The sequence below is a fragment of the Acinonyx jubatus genome, chromosome A2 (genome assembly GCF_027475565.1).
Source record: "Acinonyx jubatus isolate Ajub_Pintada_27869175 chromosome A2, VMU_Ajub_asm_v1.0, whole genome shotgun sequence".
In the NCBI taxonomy this organism is placed as follows: domain Eukaryota; kingdom Metazoa; phylum Chordata; class Mammalia; order Carnivora; family Felidae; genus Acinonyx; species Acinonyx jubatus.
In genome coordinates, this window is record NC_069383.1 from 108,963,907 (window position 1) to 108,987,692 (window position 23,786).

Sequence of the window (23,786 nt, forward strand, 5' to 3'; positions counted from 1 at the left end):
CCCGGCAGGCCCCGGGAGCCCCGCTGTATGCCGGGAATTGTGGTCTTGGCGGAGGCGGTGCAGCGCCACGGCGCGTGGCAGGAAGCGGAAGCGGCCTGCGACCCGCCCCCGGCCCCGCCCCGCGCCGCGCCGCGCCGCTCGCCGCGGTGCTAGCACTGACGTGTCTCTCGGCGAAGGTGCTGCGCACCGTAGCGGGCTGGGCCGCGGGCAGTGTCACCTCACTCGGAGTGGAGCGGAGCAGAAGCGGGACCCGGAGCCTGAACAGCCGCCGCCATGGCGAGTGAGTCCCTCGGGGCAGCCGCGGCAAAGCCGGGAAGGATCAGATCGCCCTTCCCCTCACCGGTCCGGGCGAGCGCCCACCCACCGGGCCCTCCCGGGTACCCTCAGAACGAGGCCCGCGTCCCCTGGCCCCCTCGGTGGCCCCCGCGCGCGGTCTGCTCCCCTAGTCCCTGCTCCAACTCGTGCTGGGCGGAAGGCTTCCCCAGGGAGCACAGGAGGTTTTTACGTGCCCTAACTCTGCTTTTGTTTCTCCCATCAAAGTCAAATTTCTGGAAGTCATCAAGCCCTTCTGTGTCATCCTGCCGGAAATTCAGAAGCCGGAGAGGAAGGTAAGTAAGTTCCTCGTATCGCCGTCAAAGAAGGTTTCGTGAAACTGGGCGCTTGAAGTTTACAGTACAATTAAAAATGGCTTCAACACGCCAGATGGAAACTCTGTCTCCTGTTCCTTCCTCCTGGAGTGTAGTTGTGTGTACTCCTGAGCTTTGTCGAAAGGTGACCGGGTTGTGTGGGAGTTTGCACCGAAATCAAGTCGTGCTTTATTTGGAGCATCTCTAGGGAACAAAGCCTTCGGTTTGCTCTGTCCCAAAAAGGGATCTCGGCTGTGAATGTATAAGGCCTCAAAAGCCTCAGGATACTCGGACTGGGTCACCCACCCTTCCTTCTTCACCTCCACCAGGAGCACTTTATGGTTGGTGTTTTCCTAGGAGATCTTAGTATGCATGTGCTAAAAGAGGCTAAGAGCGGTCACTTTTCCCCGTATAGATGAGTTTGTATGTAGACTGTCACAGTATTGAGGGAGGGAAAAGGCGTTTTAGGAACCCTACTTTTTACGGCAGACACGTTAAAGATAAAATGTAGAGAAGATAAAAATGTAGACCCTTTATCAGAATTTCTGCTCCTGCACAGCGACAGCCCAGGATAGCGAGTGTGGCCACTGTTAGTAAAGCTGTTAAACAATGAGAAAGTTTTATTTAGATTCTTGCGTTGAAAAGAATGAATAGTGCAATATTTTTGTTTTTAGATTCTTTTCAGACTGTTGCTCATGCATTCACGTGTATGTGTGTGTAATTGACAGCAGCATGGACACTTACTCTTGGAGTCTCCTTTTTTTTTTTTCTCTTAACTTATAATCATTTTGTGTAAGAGTGCTCCATATGCATGCTGCCTTCAGGGAGCAGAATGTAAAGGTGTCCCCTCCACCCCACCCTCCTGGCCTAGTAGAAAGGGTATGGCTCTGGAGGCCAACAAGCTTCGGACCTACCCTTCACAAACCTCTTAAAAGCTGTCCATCCTTGGCCTTGTGAGTAAGTGTGGTAGATGGAGCAGTGGAAATACGTGCAAGGAGTAGCAGTGGCTCAGGAAGGATTAACTGTGGAAGATGTGGTTTCTGATGGTGGTTTTAGTGGAAGAATAGAAGTTTTTTTGAAGAGAGGAGAAGGAATTCCAGGCATAAGGAATAGATGGTGTGCAAAGACCAGGAAGACGAGCAGGTGGGAGGGTGTTAGCTATAGATCCACATTGCTAGAACATAAAAGATGGTGGGGAGCAGTGGAAGGGCCAGATGATTAGAAACTTGCTCTGGAAGTAGGTAGAGAGGAGAGTGGTCTAGAGGCTCTTGCAATAGAGGGTGTGTGGGGTGGGCTAGGAGACAAGGTTTCAAGAGGCTATTTCAAAGGTCAAGTAGATAGGACTGGGATAAGTGCCTTTGAAGTTTTGCTGTTGAATTTGGCTGCGTCCAGGAGAGGAGACTTGGTTATTAAGAAATGAGGAGTCAGGGCGCCTGGGTGGCTCAGTCGGTTAAGCGGCCAACTTCGGCTCAGGTCATGATCTCACGGTCCGTGAGTTCGAGCCCCGCGTCAGGCTCTGTGCTGACAGCTCAGAACCTGGAGCCTGTTTCAGATTCTGTGTCTCCCTCTCTCTGACCCTCCCCCGTTCATGCTCTGTCTCTCTCTGTCTCAAAAAAATAAACGTTAAAAAAAAAAATTTAAAAAAAAATGAGGAGTCTTCTAAAAATTATCTACTCTTTTTTTTTCCTTAAAGAATCATTTCAGTACAAGCATGTTGCAGTCCTAGTTAGCCTGAAGGGATGTCGCCTTCTTGGCCTAATTTCTTGGTGCAGCGAGGTGCCAGGTGGGCAAGGGAGCATTCTCAGGAGGAAGAAGGGTTCTGGGAATTCAGCTCAGCTTCATGTGGAGTGTGAGACACTGTATGCCCATCACCTTTGTGCTGCGGCCTCGTTGGGGCCTGCCAAAAGGGGTAGTCCGGGAAGACCGCAGCTTCTGTTCAGACCAGAGAGCCAGACTCTGACTCGGAGCTCGCTTAGGCTTGACTTCTCTTCCCCTCCAGTTGAAAAGTAGGTTTTCAGAACACAATTCTGTTCACTTAACACTGTTGCTCGCAAAGTATTTTCCCTATCAGAATCCTCAGCTCACACAATAGTTATGGTGTTTTTCAAGCCCTTTGAAACCTTTCTTGCAGTATAGGCAGCAAGTACTAGGGAAGGCAGTTGTAGAGGCAGAATACCTGGAAAAGCTGCCACTACTTTGTACCAGAGGGACCTTGGGGTGGCGGGTTCTAAACTCTTTAATGATACTTACAAGTTATCTATGAAATGATTCCTAATAGTCACCTGTCCTACCTGTGTACCCAAGGAAATGTGAAAAAGTCTTAAATAGGTGCCATTAGTAGAGTGAGTAGGTTAGAGGTGTCTTCCCCCCCAGTATTGTTTATTACACTGTTTTCGCTTAATTCATAGCAAATACACTGTTGAACGATCACAAATTGCAAATTAGTTACCTACAGAATTGCAAGATTTTATCAATTACAAAAGCTTTTCGAATGAGAATTGATTGTTCACTGGTTGTAAGGGCGTGTCTGGTTTTAGAATCCCTTTCTGTCGCAACAGTCTTTGATCTTGGGTCTAATCCTAAAGTGTCAATGCTGGTGGTTAAGAGCACGGGTTTTGCACTCCAACTCACTTCATCTGTGGGATTTGGGACAAATTAGCTTTCCTAAGACTCTGTTTTCTCATATGATAAAGACGATAATGCCATGTGGTAAGAGGATCAAATGAGATAGTACATCTGAAGGTCTCTGTATAAGTGTCTTGTACGTAGAAAGCATGCAGTACACGTGCTTATGTTTTATGTTTGGCACGTAGTTTGGAGTGTTCAGCGCTCACTTGTCTGGTGAACCAAGAAAGGGGTCTGAGTAGAGGTCGCTTCTATTAATTTGCTTATGAAAATACCTTCTTGCCTGAATTCGTCTTCTTCCATTACAGATTCAGTTTAAGGAGAAAGTGCTGTGGACCGCAATCACCCTCTTTATCTTCTTAGTATGCTGCCAGGTAAGCACAGCTCACGTCCCAGAATTGGAGTGGGGATGAGAGCAGGCTGGGGCTAAGTGTGCTGACTCCTTCTCTCCACTTGTTTCCAGATTCCCCTGTTCGGAATCATGTCTTCAGATTCAGCTGACCCTTTCTATTGGATGAGAGTGATTCTGGCCTCTAACAGAGGTAGGACCCTGGCCACCTGCACTTCCCTGCAGTGTAGACCTGCCTGGCCTCCCTCAGTTAAATGACAGGCTTTGGCTTTATGCGGAATTCAGAGGGCGTTGGGGAAGAATGTTGGCGTGCTGTGCTGAATAGCCTTAGCAAATGCCAGATTCCACACCGAGGCCTAATGTCACATTTGGAATTGTATTTGAATGCAACACAAAACCTGTACTAACAAGATTAGTCTAGGTCGTAGAGGATAAAAAAGCATGGAAGAACTAGAATGTGTTTTAAACAGCTGAAATGGCGACATTTGTACCAGTCTTTCTCCTGTTTTGATAACATTCTTTGGAATATGTCATTTATTTCCCTGCAACATTTTTTTTCGTATTTATAGGTTACATGTATGTGTCAAAGAAAATACGTAACAGTGTTTTGTGTACTTGAACCCATTACCTATGGGGGGAGGATTTTGAACACTTATGTTGATACAGCTTTTGATTAATTCATTTTTTAAATACAGTTCAAATTAAGTTCAAATTCCTTGGAAGTGTAGCTCATTTTAGCATAATGGAAGTAGACGTTTATTCCCATCTAGATACAGTGGTACAGACCTTCTTTCCAAACTCTGGAAATTATTTGAATGTTATCCTGTTTTTATTAACTGATGAAGAGACGAACCTTTCTTATCTCTGTAAAGCCAGAATGAATCTGTTTATGGTGAATTCAAATGCATTCATCTGTTTCAATGCCACGTGACTTCCTAAACAGAATAAGATGTTGCCTGACAGACTGAATGGAACGAATTGAATCACACTCTCATCATTGATATTGAGGGATTATTCTCGAAATTAACTGCCGCTAGCAAACTGAAACACATTGTATACGGTGTTCACAGTCGAATTTTGTTCATTCAGTTATTAATAATTGGTTGCTTTTCCAAGCTCATACTGGCTGTGTTTTGCCTCCCCCTTCCTTCAAGGCACATTGATGGAGCTGGGTATCTCTCCCATTGTCACCTCCGGCCTCATTATGCAGCTCTTGGCTGGTGCCAAAATAATTGAAGTCGGTGACACCCCAAAAGACCGAGCTCTCTTCAATGGAGCCCAAAAGTGTAAGTGAGATTTCGAGTAATGTTCAGATGTCTGTAGTTGGGAATTCAAATTTTCTATAAACAGGTTTACAAAAAAAAAAAAAAAAACCAGGTAATTTTGTACGAGGTAACCTCCTTGGCCCACCACCTTGTTAGGCTTTGTTAGTGAGAGAGAGCACTTGGATGGGTGGGATGAGGCAGGGGAGAGCAATGTCACAGGCCCCAGACACCATGTGATCAAGTGGAAAGAGTGGGGCTTGGAGGTCTCACTCTTCCTTACCACTTAACCACTTCGAAGGAGATACTTCAGAGCTGTTGTAAGAATTCAGTTGAACAGTGTGTAAAACCTCTCAGTGCTTGGCACACAGTAGTTATTCTACAAGTGTTGTTTTCCTTCTTCTGGGAGTTTGAAAGGATTGAACTTAGGGGAAAAGGATCCTCTCAGTCCAACTCTGCTATTTCCTAGCTCTGTGGCCTTGCACAAAGTTAGGTGACAGCTCTGAAGTCTCAGTTTTTTCATCTGTAAAAGTAAGCAGAATATTGGTATTTGCTTTATGGCAAATAACGTGTTACTAGTAACAGTGAGTGGGCCTCAGAATTAACCACATTCAGCCTCTGAAGTGGAATGTGTTAACTAGGAAACGACGTTTACAGTTTCCTCTGCAGCCGTGTTTTCTTCCACACCAGCATGTTTTACATATCTTAAGTTAGGAGGTTAAGTGACTGAACAAGAAAGACTAAGCCAATTCAGACATGTCAGTTTCAGGCACAAATCAGGATTGAAAAGGATATACATAAATATTTTTCAAAAGTACAAACCAGCTGTTTTCTCTTCAGTCTTGGACAATTTTTTGAAATTTTTCTGTCTTAAGACTTCAGTTTTATTAGGCACTTTTTAAAAAGTCCAGTGGAAACTATATCTGATAGGTACTTTGAAATAAAATTGTCTTTTATGTGCAAACTAAGCAGAAAAGGGAAATTGAGTCCCAAACCCATTTGGTTTCGTGGAACCAATAAAAACGAATGGATTCCATTGTGCCTAACAATGGAGTGTCATGAGGTACAAGAAACAAACACGTCTGCATGCAAAAAGAAAAGTGTCTTAGGCCAGAAGACCTTTGTGGCAGAGGAAACCCGGTAACTAAATTGATGGTACTGTGAAGTTTTTCCTTAAAAAACACACGAACTACAAACTGGGAAGGGGTCACTTTATCCCAGAGTTAATAATATTCAGTGTTTTGGACTCAGACCCAGATGAGCCTGGAGAGGGCCCGGGCATGGACTTCAGTTAAGGAGCTCTCCCAAGCCCCAGCGACCTACCGTGAGTTCGGGTGCTTCAGGTCAGCACCATCACCAAATCAGGTGTCTCTGGATGTCATCTCCTCTGATTCCCCGACACCTTTTTATCAAGAACTAGATTTGTCACGTTTCAACTTTTTCTCCTGCCATTACTGAAAGGAAAGTGAATTTAGGAGAAGCTGAAATTGACGAGCCTGCGTGCTTTTGTTAGAAGGCATTTGAATTACCTTCTGCTTTGGCCATGGGGCTGTTGAGTGTTTCCTGGACCAATCTCCTTGCAGGCAGTATCCATATTCTTCCTCTCCACCTTCGTCTTCCGCTGTGCCTGGCACAGAGATGGTGTTTAGTAACCATTCTCTCCTGGACCATGCAATGTCCCACTTTGAACACCGTTTTCTTTTCATTTCCAGTATTCGGCATGATCATTACTATCGGCCAGTCCATTGTGTATGTGATGACAGGAATGTACGGAGACCCTTCTGAGATGGGTGCTGGAATCTGCCTGTTAATCACCATCCAGGTAATTGCTACTCTGACATTTGCCCCCTTTTGAGTAATCCCTCACACGCACTTAGACTTCCCACGTGACAAATCTGAGGCATGCCTAAAATAAGCAGGAGAGGAAGCCGGAGCCCCTGTGTTGGCCTTTCTGAGTTCACCAGAGGAAGGCTGTACTCTCCGAGGCCTACTCTGCCTTTAGCATTTATATCGGGGAAGGCCGTTACTGCAGAAGGAGAGAACTATGCCCATGAAGAACAGAAGTGCGTAGTCTGTTTGGGTTTTTAATTTTTTTTTTTCTTTTTTTAATTTTCACAGCTCTTCGTCGCTGGCTTAATTGTCTTACTTTTGGATGAACTTCTGCAAAAAGGGTACGGCCTGGGCTCTGGGATTTCCCTCTTCATTGCCACTAACATCTGCGAGACCATTGTGTGGAAGGCGTTCAGCCCCACCACTGTGAACACCGGCCGAGGTAAGGGCTCTGGCCTTCTCTGGGGATGGGGTTCAGTAAAAAGTACCAATGTGCGCAAAGCAGGAAACAGTAGTCCCCCCCCCCTTCCAAGGAAAAATTTTCGGTTTTAGGTACATCTCTTCTGATTTTTCTCTGTGGATCTGCAGAGTTGTTTCCGTTGGTTTGGTTTAGAGTAACTTCTATCTGTAGAAATTTTTAAACACAGATAGGTTTGTGCTCATAAACATATGTAATTTGTCTTTTTCATGTGAGCGTTTCATGGACATTTGCCATGCTGGAATAAATAGCTCTGGCTCATTTTCCTTAGCACAGTATGGACTTCTGTTGCGAGGATAAAGCAACACTTGTCATAACCAGTTTTTTTTCTGATGGACACTGAGGTTGTTCCCAGTTCCACTGTTGTTACAGCACATCCACACACATTCATCTTGACGTATTTTGGTAGTTGCCACAGCGAATACGTTTTTAAAAATGGAATTACTGCACTTGGTCGTGCAAAGGGCAGTTTTGTGAGAGAGGTCTGAACTTGGAGCTCACCAGGGTTTAAATCCTGGCTGTTGCTGGTAGTAGCAAGTGGCCATGGATGCCAAGATTAAGTGAGAAATAACATGAACTCGGTGATATGTGGCTCAAAGTAGGTGCATACCGCATGTAGGTGTTCCACGTTATACCTATAAAGAAGGGAAATCTTGTTACAGGCAGTGTTTTTAACAAAACTTTCTAAACATTTAGGGAAGTATGACTTACTAGAAAAGGAAAATCAAGTTTTTTTCATCACTAAATATGCTGTTCACTCGGAAGAGTCCCATGAGAAGTCAATATTCATGCATATTTGAGTATTTTTCTTTGAACTGACTGCTGGAAACAGTCCCTGGCCTCCAGAGACCACATGATCTCATTTGTGAGACTGAAAGTAGGTCCCTGGACAAATGAGGGCCACTTGCATCCCATAGATTACAGGGAATCTATGTGTAACTGGACATAGGAAATGTCAGAAGGGCCTCAGGAGTGGACAGGAGCAGACTTGATTCCTCCTTGGGCACTTCCCGGAATTTTAGGAAATTCAGGGCAGATTAGGAGAAGCTGGAAGGTGGGAAGGAGGTCAGGGTTTTTCAGGAATGGGTGTGAAAAGGCAGGACGGTGAAGGGATAGTAGAAGCCACCAGCCAGGGCTTTCTGGCCACTGTGCCACCCTCTATTCAGGAGCAGGCCATGAGGCACTGAGAGTTGGGGTGTGGAAGGAATGATTCACCCTGGACTGGGGGAGACGGGCAGAGAGCAAAGCCAGGGAGCTAATCAGTCCTTCAGCTTTGATGAGCCAACCTATTGTAGAAAACATTGAGCGAGGGCACGAGGAGAACAGCGTGTAAGAGGTGGAACAATGGAGGTTCTTTCAAGGGTGATGGAAAATTGTGAAGCAAAGTCAGGTTTGTTTCTGGTTTTAAAATAAAAGTGTCATGCTGTCAGCTGGTAGTTTTGGGACCGAGCTAGAGAGACGATGCAGCCAGGAAGGGTCACTCCACAGCCACATGTGTGGGCGGTGAGTGTCACTGTGGGAGCCATGGGGTGAAGGGAACAGGAGAGGGGGCTCATGAGGACTGGACCCTGGAGGAGGGCACAGGTCACAGAGGTCACAGGACTGAGAAGGCAGCATGGCGGCACATCTGAAACTCTGTTGGGCACATGGAAATAGGTTACTTACTGTGACCCTCTCAGGTCTGGGAGAATAGCCATTCCGTGGGCAAGTGGGGACAGCACAAATGGGATTAGCAGGGACCATGCAGGTACAAAACTGCCTGTGCCCTCGAAGTGACACTTCGCCCTTGGAAACCCGGTCTTGTTCCCAGAGATTCAGCAGGTAACGAATTTTAAGAAATGATTGTATTAAAAATTAGGAGAACTACAGCTTAACCCTGGCATCACCCTTCACTGAAAAAGTATTGGCCAGACATCTGTTAAGGACCAGGTGCTGTTCTAGGCACTGGGAATATGAAGGGAGCCGAGTACTGTGTAGGTTAGGTGTTGGGACAGGTACCTTGGGGAAAAACAAGGCAGAGGAAAAAGATGGAAATGCCAGGAAGATTGTCGCAGGGTTAGTCTGGGTGATCAAGAAGATTCCCCCACCCCCACCATGTCCATCCTCCCAACCCTCCGTTGGAACAAAGTCCTTTAGAGGGGAGGGAGCCCCGTTACTGTGGGGGAAGAATGTCCCATGTGGAGGGAACGAGCAGCTACAAAGGCCCTAACGTGGGAATGTAGCCGGTGTTCCAGGTCAGCTGGCACAGAATGAAGAAGGAGAGGAGTCAGAGTTGAGATCAGAGGTGTGGGGGTGGGGCAGTATTGACAGAGGGCAGAGGGTGTTCCCCCTTCCTGGGCAGCTGGAGTGTCCTCTGTGAAGTACGCGCTTGTCCTGGCTCCAGCTGTAAGATCCCTGAACTCTGTGCCCTAGGAAGATGGGCCAGTCACATGACTGAGGACGGCATCATAGGGTGAGGGGAGGAATTCCTGACAGTTGGGAACAAGTGTTGCTTCCATAGAAGCTACATCCAGAAGGTCAGTGGTGATGCCCATTAGATGGTTGACCTAAAGTGTCGTCTCAGAACGGTCCAGGAGAAGCCAGAGGGAGACGCGACGTGTGGCACCAGTCACCACGCGTCAGAAACTTGAGCAAACGCTGTCGCAGCACAGGACCAAGGCGCACCACATGCCACTGTTCCCAGTACCCGCTACCAGTCCTCAGAGACCGTGGCCTGGATGTGGCACTAGCTTTGTGCATGAGTGCCAGACGTCTGTCACGGGATAGTTAGACTGTCCTGGGTCAGCAGCGGTCAGTCACAGTAATGCAATGCTCCCGTTTCTGGCATTAGCTTTTGTGTGTTCAGTTTATGTAAATTTCCTGAAAATGTATACACCCCTAGGCCTTGCTGCTGCCCTGTGCACCCAGGCCCTCTCACTTGCCCCTGTGCTGCCTGTTCCTCAGGTCAGGTGCCCACGCTTGCTCTTTTCCTTCGGTGTCAGGGTAAGCTCAGTCTGCCTCGGGGCCTTGGTTTCTTGGCCCTGTGACCGGGTGCCTCCTTCCACACCCTCTCAGGGTAAGGCGTGAACTCGGATTTGGATCCGCCATGTGGTAGGCACATGTGTGGTCCTTTCCGCTCAGCCGTCCGTGTAGGGAGCAGAGTCCAAGCCCCACCTTGTCAGGGCCAGCCTGCTCCTCGTGCTGCCGGCGTCTCCAGGAGGAGGATCTGACAGCTGGGAGGCCACTCTGCAGTGGAGACCCCTTCAGCGGGAGTTCAGCAGACCCTGCCGGTGTGATTTTGTAATCGATCATCATGCCAGGCATCTGGTAGCCATTGACTCCTATATGTCGAAGACTTGAGATCAGTTAAGTCAAAAGGTAGAATGGCCCATTTCTGCAGGTTACAGGATGAGAGAGGTGTGAGAGAACTCTCTCCCTGTGGTTATAGGAGCAGGCACTGCGAATGGTAGGGCTTACTCTTTTTGGCTACCAAGATCCTTAGAGCCAAATTGAGTTGGTGGTTTGTTTCTTTACCACATGCGTCCTCTCCTTCACCAACAGGAATGGAATTCGAAGGTGCCATCATCGCACTGTTCCATCTGCTGGCCACACGCACTGACAAGGTCCGAGCCCTTCGAGAGGCCTTCTACCGCCAGAATCTCCCCAACCTCATGAACCTGATCGCCACCATCTTCGTCTTCGCAGTGGTGATCTACTTCCAGGTGCGTCCAGATCCGGCCACGGCGAGTTTGATGGACTGCATTTCAGTTTCACAGCGCCTTGGTGTGCGTGTCCTCCATCCACGCCCCGGAGTGGCGCACATCCCATTGCGTCGCACTGAAATGAGATGGCATTTGAAGGACACGCATTCCATGTGAGCGGCACAGGTTCCTCCCACTGAGTCAGAACTTGACTGCGCTAAACACAGTTTAGGCAGAACGCTCCTGAAACCGTGTTCCCTTGGGTCGGGCCTGTCAGCAGACAGAGAAGATCTATCTTTAAGTTCTTAGTTCAGGGGAAATGAGAAGTAACCAAGCTCTAAAACCTCGACTGTGTGTTACCCAAAGGTTGTGTAGTAATTGCAGGCAGTAGCCTCATCTTGGAAAAGGCCTTCCTCTTACCTTCCAGATTATCAGTCTGTGTCACACGCGTCTGCACGAGGGACTTGAACTGCTGGGGGTCAGATTAATCTTTTTATTTTTTGATTGGCTGCTTTGTTATCTGGTATTTATTGATAAGGAGGGACAACAGTTGAGGAAGCAGTCGAAAGGGTATTTAAACCAGGCAAATCCTTTTTCTGAGGGCTTAACAGTTCTGGTCCTTCAGCTGAGACTTAGAAGCCTCGTTACTAACAAGTGGACTTATTGGGGGCTTGGCAACTACTTGCACTTGGAGCGTGAACATTTGATTTGAAATCGTATGTATTCTGAGCCCTGTTCTAGGCACTGGGAGTTTGTGAAAACAATAGAAAAGAAACCCTTTCTCTTCTCAGGGGTTTCAGAGGGAGAGGCTGAATTCCTAGAAGAGCTTAGCTTTTCTGTTTATGATCAGAAATGTCCTAAAAGGCTGTTGTGGGGAGTGAGGCAGAGGCCGTGGTGGCCACAGAAAGCACAGGCGAGGGAGGCGCCCCTGGGACTCAGGCGCACGTCTCTCTGGATTCTCTCTGAATCCTGCAGAGAGGTGAATGTGACGTACTGGACTTTGGTTTTTGACAAAAGTGGGATTATTTCAGTCTGCTGGGGTTTGGTGCGTGTTTACGCCAGTGTTTCTAGGAACCTTCTGTTCAGGTGCCCCCAGGTGGGGAGGCGGGTAAGGCAGGGCCACAAGAGCCCCGGAACCCATGCTCCGGGCCGGCTCTCTCGAGGCTGTCCCCGGCTGCGCCATGCCGGGCCGTCCTGGGCAACCGGCCGGATGAGGCTCTGAGGGCCATTTCGCTCTGTTTGGCTCTTCAGGGCTTCCGCGTGGACCTGCCCATCAAGTCGGCCCGGTACCGAGGCCAGTACAACACGTACCCTATCAAGCTCTTCTACACCTCCAACATCCCCATCATCCTGCAGTCCGCCCTGGTGTCCAACCTGTACGTCATCTCCCAGATGCTGTCCGCCCGCTTCAGTGGCAACCTGCTGGTCAGCCTCCTGGGCACTTGGTCTGTAAGTACAGCTGCTTGAAGCAGTCTGTGTCAGTGCTGTGGCAAGTGGCAGTGTGTGCGTCCGTGTGTCTTGCTCTTGATCAAATATGTCACCCAGAGGTTTTTCCTAATTGTGCCTTTTACAAATTCAGCGCGTTAAATTTTCTTGTCCGTGCGTGAACCGCACTGCGGGCACTTGAGCCAAACTGCCTTCCGTCTGCTCGGAACTATTTGTGTCTTGATGCTAAGGTATGACAAGGTGGCACCCATAGGTTTTCCGCGTATTCTTTCCAGGATACTTCTTCCGGGGGTCCCGCACGTGCTTATCCGGTTGGTGGCCTGTGCTATTACCTGTCCCCTCCAGAGTCTTTCGGCTCCGTGCTAGAAGACCCCGTCCATGCCGTGGTGTACATAGTGTTCATGCTCGGTTCTTGTGCCTTCTTCTCCAAAACTTGGATTGAGGTCTCGGGCTCCTCCGCCAAAGATGTGAGTAGAAGTTACAGTAGGGTGCTGGACAAGCGGTTAAATGGGGAAGCAGTGGCCGTCACCCCTTAGTGGCATACAGAGTATCCACTCCTCACGTCTTCCTGAGAGAGCGGTCTGTGAATGCCCGCACACCCCTCGCCCTATTGCGGGGCAATTGTGAAGCGTTGATAGCCAGAGATAAAGCCCAAAAGTAAATGAGCACTTGGTTTGGGAAGCTGGAGCCAAACTGTGGGACTCACCTTTGCAGCAGGTGTCAGGGTTACCCATGTGAGCGCTGAGGGGGGTGGAAGCAGAAAGCGGTGAGGGCCGAGTGCCACCAGGAGACCGCTGCCTTCCCTTCAATTTCAAGTTTAGAGTTTAACGTTGTCTCTTTGGTGGGTGTCACGCAGGTTGCAAAGCAGCTAAAGGAGCAGCAGATGGTGATGAGGGGCCACCGAGAGACTTCCATGGTCCATGAGCTCAATCGGTGAGTGCTGGCCCCAGGTCCCCAGACTCTGTGTTTGTGGTTTCCTTACACACTCAGCATCCTGATCGGGCTTAGGGACTTCGGGTTTATTAACTCTTACCCTTGGGTAACGGGATAGGAAAGACCCCTGCGTCTGTAACTGTGAGCTTGCCAGCTGCTGGAGACCGGAAATAGAAAAAGTAAGTGCGTGTAGCCCCTCTCCTCGGAGAAGGAGCCACCAGGGAGCAAGGCAGCGGCACACGGCCCCACCGTCACAGGACGGTGAGCTGGCCACTGGGGCACGGGGACCCCGCTTATGCTCTGAGTGCAGATGAGGGCCAAGGTGGAGGTGAGGCTAACAAGGCCGCACAGGGAAGGGGCAGCACCCCGGGTCCCTTCAGGAAGCTCAGCACTGGAGGCAGACCCACCAGAGGGAGGTGAGGCTGACTGAGAGGCCGCTGTGGGAGTTTGGGTGAGCATGGCGGCATGGGGTCCCAAGTGCCGCAGGGACTTGGGGACGTGGAGGAGAGGCTGGCTGCAGTGCTCGGTAACCAGCTGCAGGAGGAGGGTGTGGGGGTTTGGGGTTGGAGAAAGCTCCAGGCTGGCCCCTAGGGTGCTTACGCATCACCGTGCTGGCCGCACCCCCTCTTCATAGACAGGCAGTTACAGTGTGAGCTGTCTCTGGGGGCTGCACGGGTATCTCAAGCTTTTCAAGCCATTAGCCTCTGTTGTGAGTTCTTACTTCTTCCAATGCCTCTGGGAAGCAGCCGTGCACAGTACACGAATGAAGGAGGCTGTGTTCCTGGAAAACCGTTCACAGAATGAGGTGGCCGACAAGGTTTGTCCTGTGGCCTGTAGCTTGCTCACCTCGCCTAAAGGAAGCAACCACAGGGGAAGCCAGTGCTGCAAGTTTCGGATTGTTTCCCGATCTCTAGCAGGGCAGTTTTAAGAATTCTCTGAGCCCTCTGCATTGATGTCACTGTTCGGTCATAATAGGTTGCAAGCCACGTGGGAAATTTTAAATTTTCTAGCGGCCACCTGAAAAAAGTAAGAATATACCGGAAACTAATAAAATGTCGTGTGTAGACTATATCTTAAAAAGAAACTGGTGAAATGAAATTTCATGGTATATTTTATTTAATCCAGTTATGTCCAGAATATCATTTTGTAACTTGCAGTTAACATAAGAAAAAGCATATTGAGATTTTATGTTCTTGTCTTCAAAACCTCACGTGAGGCCTTTACCATCTCGATCTGGACTAGTCCCGTTTCACGAGCCATACACGGCACTCACTGGACAGCACAGCCCCAGTCTAGACCAACAAGCCATGACGTAGGTGAAGGTTCAAGGAGGTAGTGGAGTAGCCTCTAAGGAGTCAGGGTCTTGAATCAGAGGTGGGCATGTCGGATGGCCCGGCCGGGGGACTCTGCATGGTGCCACGTGGCTGACCGGCCCCCCCTGCTCCCAGGTACATCCCCACCGCCGCAGCCTTCGGCGGGCTGTGCATCGGGGCCCTCTCCGTCCTGGCCGACTTCCTGGGCGCCATCGGGTCTGGAACCGGGATCTTGCTCGCGGTCACGATCATCTACCAGTACTTTGAAATCTTCGTGAAGGAGCAGAGCGAGGTCGGCAGCATGGGGGCCCTTCTGTTCTGAGCCCTGTCTCCCCGGACCAGGGAGAGGGGCCGTGCACGGAATTGTGGGGGAAGGGAACAGCGAGACCTCACCGTGGGGTGCTCATCACAGGGAGTGCTGCTACGGCACCGGGACTTTTGTTTAATAATGGTTTTGAATTTCATATTCTTTCATTCCACTTTGTAAAGTGCTAGAATTTTTCCAGTTTGAAATTTTGCTTTTTATTCTGGCATTGGCAGAAAGAACGGTAGAACTGAGGTTTTATTGAGCTGACTGCCAGAGGTGGGGGTGGTAAGTGACCGTCCCCAAGTGTCCATGTAACTTTTGTTGTAACCTTTGCACCTGCTCAGTGCCGTAGGCGGCTGCAGTGGTCTGAGCTGTTCCCCCACCAAGGGAATGTCCTGTTGGTTAGAAGCACAAACCCTGTGGCAGTGTCTACGTCGTGGCCACAGGGCACGAGGCTGAGAGCAAATCATGTTTTCTGGAGGACTCACTAGTGAGTCCCTTTCACAATCAGGGGTGGGAATATCTGGCTTAAAACTGTTTTTCTGGAAGACACAATTGTCTTCCTTTTTTATAAGTAGTTTTTTAGGACCAAGCTTCTTCCAAAAGAAAGGGATGGATTTTCCAGAAGACGCTCTTGGGCCATCTGTTAATTTTTCTGCATGTGCCTGTTGGCTCTTCTCATTGACTGTTCTAGTCGGGCTTTGAGGCTGAAAAGCACAGAGTCGGCTTGGCTCCACCATGTCTGTCTGTAGTCGGTTTGTGTCCCCTGATCGAGCGGGGCCAGGAGTCACCAGCTTTTATGGCTTGTGGCTGACCCAAGCCAGGTGGATGTTGCATAGAGGTCCCTTGGAGTGATGTGTGTCTGTCCAGTCCTTCTGGTTGTCACCGGACGGGCCTCCCGCTCACCCCTAGGAGACGCACACAGACGTGGAAAGGCAGCAGCTTGGCTGTCGCAGCACCGCTGCCTTCCAGGCTGAGGACTTCCTATCATGTTTTTAGCACTTTTTTAATTGTGCCTGGGACCAAATGCATGTAAAGTAAGTGACTAGATGCCACCCGTCTCCTGTCGACTTCCATCGGGACCACCCAGCAGAGAGGAAGACTCGGGCCTCAGATCCATGATGAGATCCGGGTCAGAGGGCTTCGGGTTTTTTGGTGTTTGGGTTTCGTTTTGTTTTGTTTTTTTGTAAGTGGCTCCAGTGTGTTTGGAATGAAAAGACTCACAATTATGTCTAAATTAAGTTCTGTTTGCAGTAACAGAGGACCTAGATTTTAGGAATTGGAACCTTTTCTGAGGCCTTTAGGAAGGCTCCTCAGGGGACAGGCTGTGCTTGGCAGCAGGGACAGCAGAGTCGGGCACCGCAACCCTGAGGGGTTCTCACCGGAAGACGCCCCAGTTCTAAAAAGGGAGCACCTGGGGCCCTGCGGAAGGAGACGCCCCACCAGCAGCAGGCACACAGCGGCCTTCGAAGCACAGAGCCATGGTCACGACTCAGCAGAGGTGACAGGGCCGGCGCCTGTCTGAGTCGGAGTCCTAGGAGACCTCACTAGCAGCGCTAACCAGGAAACAAACCGACCGAGGGACAAAAAGCGACTTGCCTAAAGCCACCCGGCAAGCCAGCGGCAGAACCAGGATGGGCCCGGCAGGTCTGTCGACCCCCAGTCCAGGGCATACCACCATATCACACGTGGCCTTGTCAGACCCAGTCCTGAGCAGAGACTCCATGCCTCCCCGCGACGCACAGTCTGCGCGAGCCCGTGCGTGGCAACGCCGGGAGCGCCCGCCTCGTGGGTGGGGCCCCGCGGGGCTCGTGCTCTGTGGTCCATGATCATGGTGGGTGGGGGCCGACCCCAGCTTCCAGGGGACTGTCACTGTGGATGCCGTAATGGCATAACTGAGTTTAGGTGAATAAGTGACAAATAAAGCCAACTTTTTACAAGCCACTTGGTCACATTCTCTTGGTTTACAGTTCCCAGGAAGGCAGGTGAGAGAAGAGCTGGGTGCCCTTCGGGTGTGTGTGAGGCGTGGTTGAGTCCTGGTTTTGCACAGGGTGCCTCAGTCTCCACTAGACAGAAGTCCCTCGCCGGGCAGGCGTAGCCCCTGGAAAACGTGCTTCTCCTGGGGGTGTGTCAGCTGCACGCCCAGGGTTTTGGTGAAGAGAAACACGGGTGAAGTGCCGGGTCCTCCCAGAAGCGAGGGAGTAGACGGGTGTCACCCCTGTGAACGCAGCCCATCACGCCGTACCCACGCAGTGCCCTCCCTCCCTGTCCAGGCCAAGGGGTACCGTTGCCCTAGGCTGTGACGGCAGACATCGCTATACATCCAGCCACTGATCAGCCGGACCTGTAGCTAAGCCAGGAGGGTCTCCATCCTGTCCTGGACCCCAGCATCACGCGGATGGCGGGGGCCGACATGATGACTGCTCCCCTGGGATGAGCGTGTGGAAGTCTTCCCGAGGGATTCCACCTGAGGAGAATAGTGCATGTTCCCAGGGTGATGTGAGAGGAAAACTTCCCACTTGCCTGCCTGGTTTTGAAGCTGACAAGCTTCTCCTGGACGGTGCCTCACCCCGAACGCTCTGCCACCACCACCGGCCTGGTGCTGCCTCAGTGACTCCTGAGTGACCGGTGGGCAGGACCCTTTCTCCTTAGCTGGGCTCCAGCCTCAGTGTTCCAAGGACAACCTTAGACTTTGTCTTGGAAAACCGATTTCTGGGGCACCTGGGTGGCTCAGTCGGTTAAGTGTCCAGCTCTCAATCCCAGCTCAGGTCTTAATCTTTGGGTCATGAGTTCAAGCCCCACATGGGGCTTCACACTGGATGTGGAGCCTACTTAAAAAACAAAACAAAACAAAGAACTTCTGATTTCTGAGATGGGCTTGGGCCAGGGCAGGATGTCCCTCTGGGACCCCTGGACCTCTGTGTTGGAGCCTGACCCTGCAGAAGCCCCCTGTCAGAGCTGGGCTGAGGCTGCGCCCAAGATGGGGTGTGTGGCCAACCTGCCCTGTGCTCCCTCCAGACTGCTGGCTGCCAGAATGGGCTGAGACCCCCGATGGGAGCCAGGCAAGCAGGTAGGGTCCCCGGCTGTGACATCCAGAAACTCAAGTCAGAGAAGCTCCCGCCCCCAGAGAGGCACTGCACCCTCTCTCGCTGCCTGGGCGATTTGGCTGGGCCTGTGACCAGACCGGCCTCAACCTGGGAGCCGGACAAGCGGAGCCCATGTTGGAGCAGCCGTGTATGTGGCTCGGGGTGCCAGGCTCTGCCTCGGCTCACGTGACGCCAGGCGGGACCCTTGTGCCAGGAACTGTCCAGCAGCGCCTCCTTCTAACCGCCTGGTAACGCCTTCTCTTCTTTTCCCCGTGGGGCTGGTGCTGTGCTAGCCCCCTTACACGTGATCTCATTCGCTGCCCCCCGACCCGGTCAAGGCCTGGGAGGGAGAGAAACAGTTTGCCCCATTTGGTGCAGAAACTGAGCCCAGGGAAATAGAGTGTGACCCGAAGCCACACGGCCACTCTGTGGCAGAGCCAAGACTGAAAGCCCAAGGCGCCGTTCTTGCCCCAAGTTCCTGCTTGGCTGCTGGGCCTGCCCGCCTGTGGTTTCCTCTGCAAGGGGCATAGTTGGAACCAGGGATGGGGGGCTTCAGGAAACCTGCTGCGCTCCTGAGAGCTTCCCCCTGCTGGGAACCTGTGCAGACCCTGCCCTTGGCTGGGCCAAGAAACCCGTGTATAGTGGGGAAGACAGGTGAGCATCCTGTCTCTGCCCCAAGAGGATAGCCATTTGCTAGGGAAGAGCACAGCTTCCCGACATGAGGCCCCAGGGGTGGGCAGGTGACCCCTGTCCAAGGCTCAGCAAAAGCCCTAGTACGAACTATAATACCCACCAGTACCTGGTTCTGGAGAGTCCCAGGAGTGCCCCCTGGTGGCGATGCCCACCTTACCCCACTGCCCCAAACTTTCTGGGACTTTCCATCACCCTGCTCCAGAACCTTTGGCCGGCACACGTCCACATCGCCCACTCCTTTCCATTTGAAGCACATTATCGAGCCCCCGGGGGTAAATGGGGCAGGGGTTGATTCTATGCTCAGAAAGCTCACCCCCCCCAGTGACAGGTTCTGCAACATCTGCCTAGCTTCTGGGCTCTCCCCAGTTTCCCTCAGTTTTTGTCTGCCTGACAAACTCCTGTTCATCCTTCAAAGCCCAGCTCAATGAAGCTAGAAACCTTGGAATGCCCATCGGAATGGGACTGGATAAATTACAGCCCCTCCCTCCCGTGGAACGGAGCTAGGAGAAAAGTCTATATATGGTCTTAGAGGAATCTCCAAGATGTGCCGTTGAGGGAGAAAAAAAAAACCCTAGAAGCAGCAGTAGCATATGTCACTATTTGTATTCTAAAAGTTGGGTCAGGGGTGGAGCGTCTGGGTGGCTCCGTTGGCTAAGCGTCTGACTTCGGCTCAGGTCATGTCTCCAGGTTCGACAGTTTGAGCCCCGTAGAGTTTGAGCCTCTGCTGTCAGCCTGGATCCTCTGTTTCCCCCTCTCTGTCTCTCTGCCCCCTCCCACTTATGCTCGCTATCTCTCAAAAATAAATAATAAACTTTTTTAAAGGTTGGTGGGGGGTTAAAAAACACACTGTGCATCAGGAACAGGTCTAGCAATTTCTCATGAATCTGCACCCAGCTGCTCCACTCCCGGGTATTTACGCAAGAGACATAAAAATCTATGTCTACACAAAGACTTTTATGCAAGAATGTCTGGGGCACCTGGCTGGCCCAGTCGGTAGAGCATGCGACTCTTGACCCCTGGGTTAATTCAAGCACATTAGGTGCAGAGACTACTTAAAAATAAAACAATCAGGGGCGCCTGGGTGGCTCAGTCTGTTCAGCATCTGACCTGGATTTCAGCTCAAGTCATGATCTCACTTTCGTGAGATCAAGCCCTGTGTCAGGCTTCATGCTGGACATGAAACCTGCTTGGGACTCTCCCCCTCTCTCTCCCTCTGCACCCCCCCCCCCCCCGCCGGTCCTGCTTTCTCACTCTCAAAAAAATACATATATTTTAAAAAATAAAAAATAAAAAGACTATATACATCACATGCACGTTCTGTACTGCCATTCACTATTTTGTGAGAATATATTTGCTGAACATTGGGAAAGAGAATTAAAGGCAACCCTTTTTTTTTTTTTAAATGTTCATCACAGCTGATTCATAGTAGCTGAAATGTAAGATTGGGCCAAACAGCCAACGGCAGGTAGGTGGACGAGGAAACAGTAGTACACTCATACAGTGGCATCTCCAGGAATCAAAAGAACAGTGATAGCACAGCCTGCACAAATCTCAGAAGCGTGGATCTGTTTGAAGCGGACTCAAACGAGTCACAAGAGAATGCAACCACGCTTTTAAGTACTACCCCATTTTTAAGTCCGAGAGCAGGCAGAGCTGATCTATGGTGAGAAAAACCAGAACAGCGTTGTTTTTCTCTAGCGTGTTAGAGTCGGCCTGGCCTCAGCCTCCATTGCAAGAGCCTCCAAGAGCCTGCTTGGAGGAGGCTCAGGGTCCGCTCTCATCTCCGACCCTAGGACCAGGTTTGGCCACGCCCCGCGGGCGGGGCGCTGGGAGCAGGGCCGGCACACGGGAGGCAGGCGCTGTGCGCTTCTGACCGCGCGGGGGCGCTGTGGTTCGCAGTCACGGGCTTCGCGCCGCCGTGGGGAGGCGGTCAAGACCCCCGGGAAGCGACAAGGGAGAGGGACTGGCACTGTCCTCGCAGTCGCTCGCCTCTGGGACACCGCCGCCCACCGGATAGGCCGCAGCCGGGCCCCTCGCCCTTCCCCTCGCCTCGCCCGCGCTGTGCTCAGCCACCCGGGCTTCCCGCCTACTACCCGCCTCTCCCCCATCCCGGCCTGGGGCCGCTGGCCTCCCCTGCGCTCCCGTCGCTTCCTCTGGGAAGCCCTCCAGACGCCTGCCTGAGCACCTGACTTACGGCTCCTTTCTGTCAGTTTGTCAATGGATGGGTAGGCTGGCGTCTGTCTCCGAGGCTGACCGTCCCAGGCAGCCTGGCTCTTTCCCCAGCAGAGGCCTGGGGACGGGTCACCTCGGTGGGCATCTGTGGACTTTGGCGCTGGCGGTCCGCAGGCTCTTCTCAGTCACCTGGTGTGGCACGGGCGGGGCAGACGGGGTGAACCCAGGACGCCGAGCTGAAGGCGGGTGTCATGCAGGGGAGCGCGGTGATGCGTGCCCTACAGACGCAGGGCTGGCGAGAGGGCAGGGGCCAGGGAGCTGGCGGGACACCACCCGCGATCCTTGTGATCTGTCCCCTGGGCCGTGGGGACCTATGAAAGGGTTTTGAGTAGGGGCCTGACTGGTTCAGGTCTGGAGTTTCCAAAGATGGCTGGGACAGTGGGGACAGGCCTGCAAAGGCCCAGGAGGCTGGTGGTCCTGGTGGCGGAGGCCTGGAGGAGTCTGGGAGCAGAGGTCACATTAGCTGTCCCCCCTACTCTCGGCCCTCCCTGCGCTGTCAGACCCGCACTCCGCCACCCCCTCGGTGACCCCTGTGCCCCAGTGTGAGAGGGCGGTGTGCTGTGCGCGAGACCCGCCGCAGGTGGCACGGCGGGCTTGGCGGGCCCCTGGGGGCACCCCCGCCGCCGGCGCGTCCCTCCGCTGCGGGGTCCGCGCGCCCGCGCCCTGGCGCCCTCCCCGCCGCTGCCCGCGTCCCCATTAATCACGCGGCGCTGACGGCGCCGATCTGCGCGCGGGCGGCGTGACGGGGACGGTGACGGCGGGTGACGGAGCGGGCAATCGGCGGGCGCCCATCGGCCCATCTTATCGCGCCGGCCCAGCCGCCGCCCGCCGCGCGCCGCCCATTGATCGCGCCGGGCCGGGGCCGGGGGTCAGCGCGGGCCGGGCCGGCCTGACAGCCGCATCCATCGCCGCCCAGACGCGCGCTGATGGCGGCACGGGCGGCGCGGCCCGGCCATTAATCACCGCGCCTGCCGCCGAGTGACGGGGAGGGGCGACAGGGCCAGCCGGGCCGACAGCCAGCCCCCGCGGCCGGCCCACCCCTTCCCCACCACCCGGCCCTGCTGCGCGCCTCTCCCCGCACCCTGGGCTGTCCGGTGACCCTGCCCGGGCCTCCGGCTGGTCCCTAGGGGGCTGCTGGCCGCGGGATAAATGGGAGGGGGGAGGGGTGTGGAGTGGGGAGCGCCGAGCAGGTGCGCCCAGGTGGAACCTGCTCTGCTTCTGGGCTACGCGGCCTCCCAGAGACCAAAAGGGAGGGCTGAACTGTCCTGACAGCCGCCAGTGCTTGGCTGGAATCAGGAGGCAGCCATTTCTGCCCTCTGGCTGCTCCAGCCCTGGCTGGGCCTCTGGGGGTGCAGGGCCCAGGGGCCCAGTGAGGGGCAGCACAGGCTTCGGGAAGTTGTGAACACTGAGGAAAAAGCTCCTGCCTTTGCAGGTTTCCAGAGCCCTGAGCAGGGCTTGTCCTTCTGGGCCTAACAGAAGAGTCCAGCCACCTGGGATTTCTAGGCCTTGCCAAGGGCCTGCTCCTCAGATAGGGAGGGGCAGAGCCTAGCCAGCTTCTGCCTCCCGTTGGGCAAAACCGTGACCTTCTCTTCTCCCAGGAGATAGGGAGGGATCCGGCGCTCCTTCTGAATTTTACTTACCTGGAGCGCCCGATGCAGCCACACATCACTTCACCGTGTCCCCACATCCATCGATGGGACACGGCTGCCCCCATCTCATAGATGCGGAAGCCAAAGCTCAAGGACCAGAAGGGACCACCCTCATCGGGACCAAGGGCCTAACCCAATCAAAAACACATCCCTGTGCATCATGCCCCCAGACCCAGATGCTCCGGACTCCCACCTGTCGCCTGACCGGGATCCCTCAAGAGCTGCTCGGGCCGGACCAGCTGCCCAGCCCAGGGCAGGCTCTGGGGGCCGCCGAGGACTGCTGGGTGACCAACGTCTGCTGCTTTCCTGGCAGAAGCCTGCTGACGCTGGGCTCAGACATGGGGGCCACCAGGGAGTCCACCCCCCACCGCTGTGCAGCTCTGTTTTGCTTCTTGTTTGCTAACCAAGAAGTCACTTTCTGGTGTGACACCATCTATCTGTTCAGTCCTTAAAAAACATGATATCCTACAAACCAATGTAGGAAGCACACCCTAAGAGGTGTGTGTGGCTGGGGCAAAGGCATGTGGGCTGAGAAAATGGAGGGGGACAAGGGGACTTCCCAGACAAGGGACGCTCTGTCTTTCAGGAGCCCTTCCAGCTCTCACATGCATCTCTGCATCTCAAGGGCCATTAGCTCCCATCGGGGAGCTGGGATTTACATGCCAACAACTTCCCCTCAGCCTCCCAATCAACTTGGGCAAGCCGGGAGGCCCCCAGGAGAGCCTGGGCCCAGGGCTCTGAATATCAGCCAACCAGCCCCCCACCCTGCCTCACTTTAATATTACAACAATTTTTCACACCAGAGCTGAAATAGTGCAAAAAATGGGGCTGCTGTAATTGTTGTTAGATTGTGTGTCAGCCTGATAAGATGTAACAAATATTTTCCTCCCCACCAGGGTCTGTTTCCCTCTTGGTAATGGATGGAGAAACTTCTCATAGTCGGCGAGGGATCGGTCGTAAAAACTTCGCCTGGAAGATTAATGTAACAATCACGGGCCTTGCTGGAAAAAAATAGGAGGAAAATTAAAATAACCCAACCTTCGTACCTATCCAGAACCATCTCCCTTACTGGAGCACAGATGAGGGAGGTGGGCCAGCTCCCTGGGTGGCTCCAAGGCCAAGATACCTGAGGAGCAGGAAGGCTGTGACACCACCCCCCCTCCCTCCCCCCCCCCCCAACTCGCGCTCTGGCCATGGTGGTGGGGGGGTTCCCTGAGCAGTGGGGAGGGAGCTGTCCTAACCCAGGCCTGAGAGGTTTGCCAGCACTGCTGCTCTTT

General features: G+C 52.6%; 1 protein-coding gene across 1 annotated transcript; it reads left to right on the plus strand.

Moving 5' to 3' along the window:
• Window positions 1-112: 112 nt before the first annotated feature.
• SEC61A1 (SEC61 translocon subunit alpha 1) lies at window positions 113-16,793 on the plus strand. Its single transcript, XM_027049826.2, has 12 exons — window positions 113-280; window positions 541-608; window positions 3,560-3,625; window positions 3,715-3,793; window positions 4,755-4,886; window positions 6,575-6,684; window positions 6,981-7,134; window positions 10,711-10,871; window positions 12,102-12,299; window positions 12,572-12,763; window positions 13,153-13,229; window positions 14,678-16,793. The coding sequence occupies exons 1-12, from the start codon at window positions 274-276 to the stop codon at window positions 14,862-14,864; spliced, it is 1,431 nt and encodes a 476-aa protein (XP_026905627.1). The 5' UTR covers window positions 113-273; the 3' UTR covers window positions 14,865-16,793.
• Window positions 16,794-23,786: the final 6,993 nt, after the last annotated feature.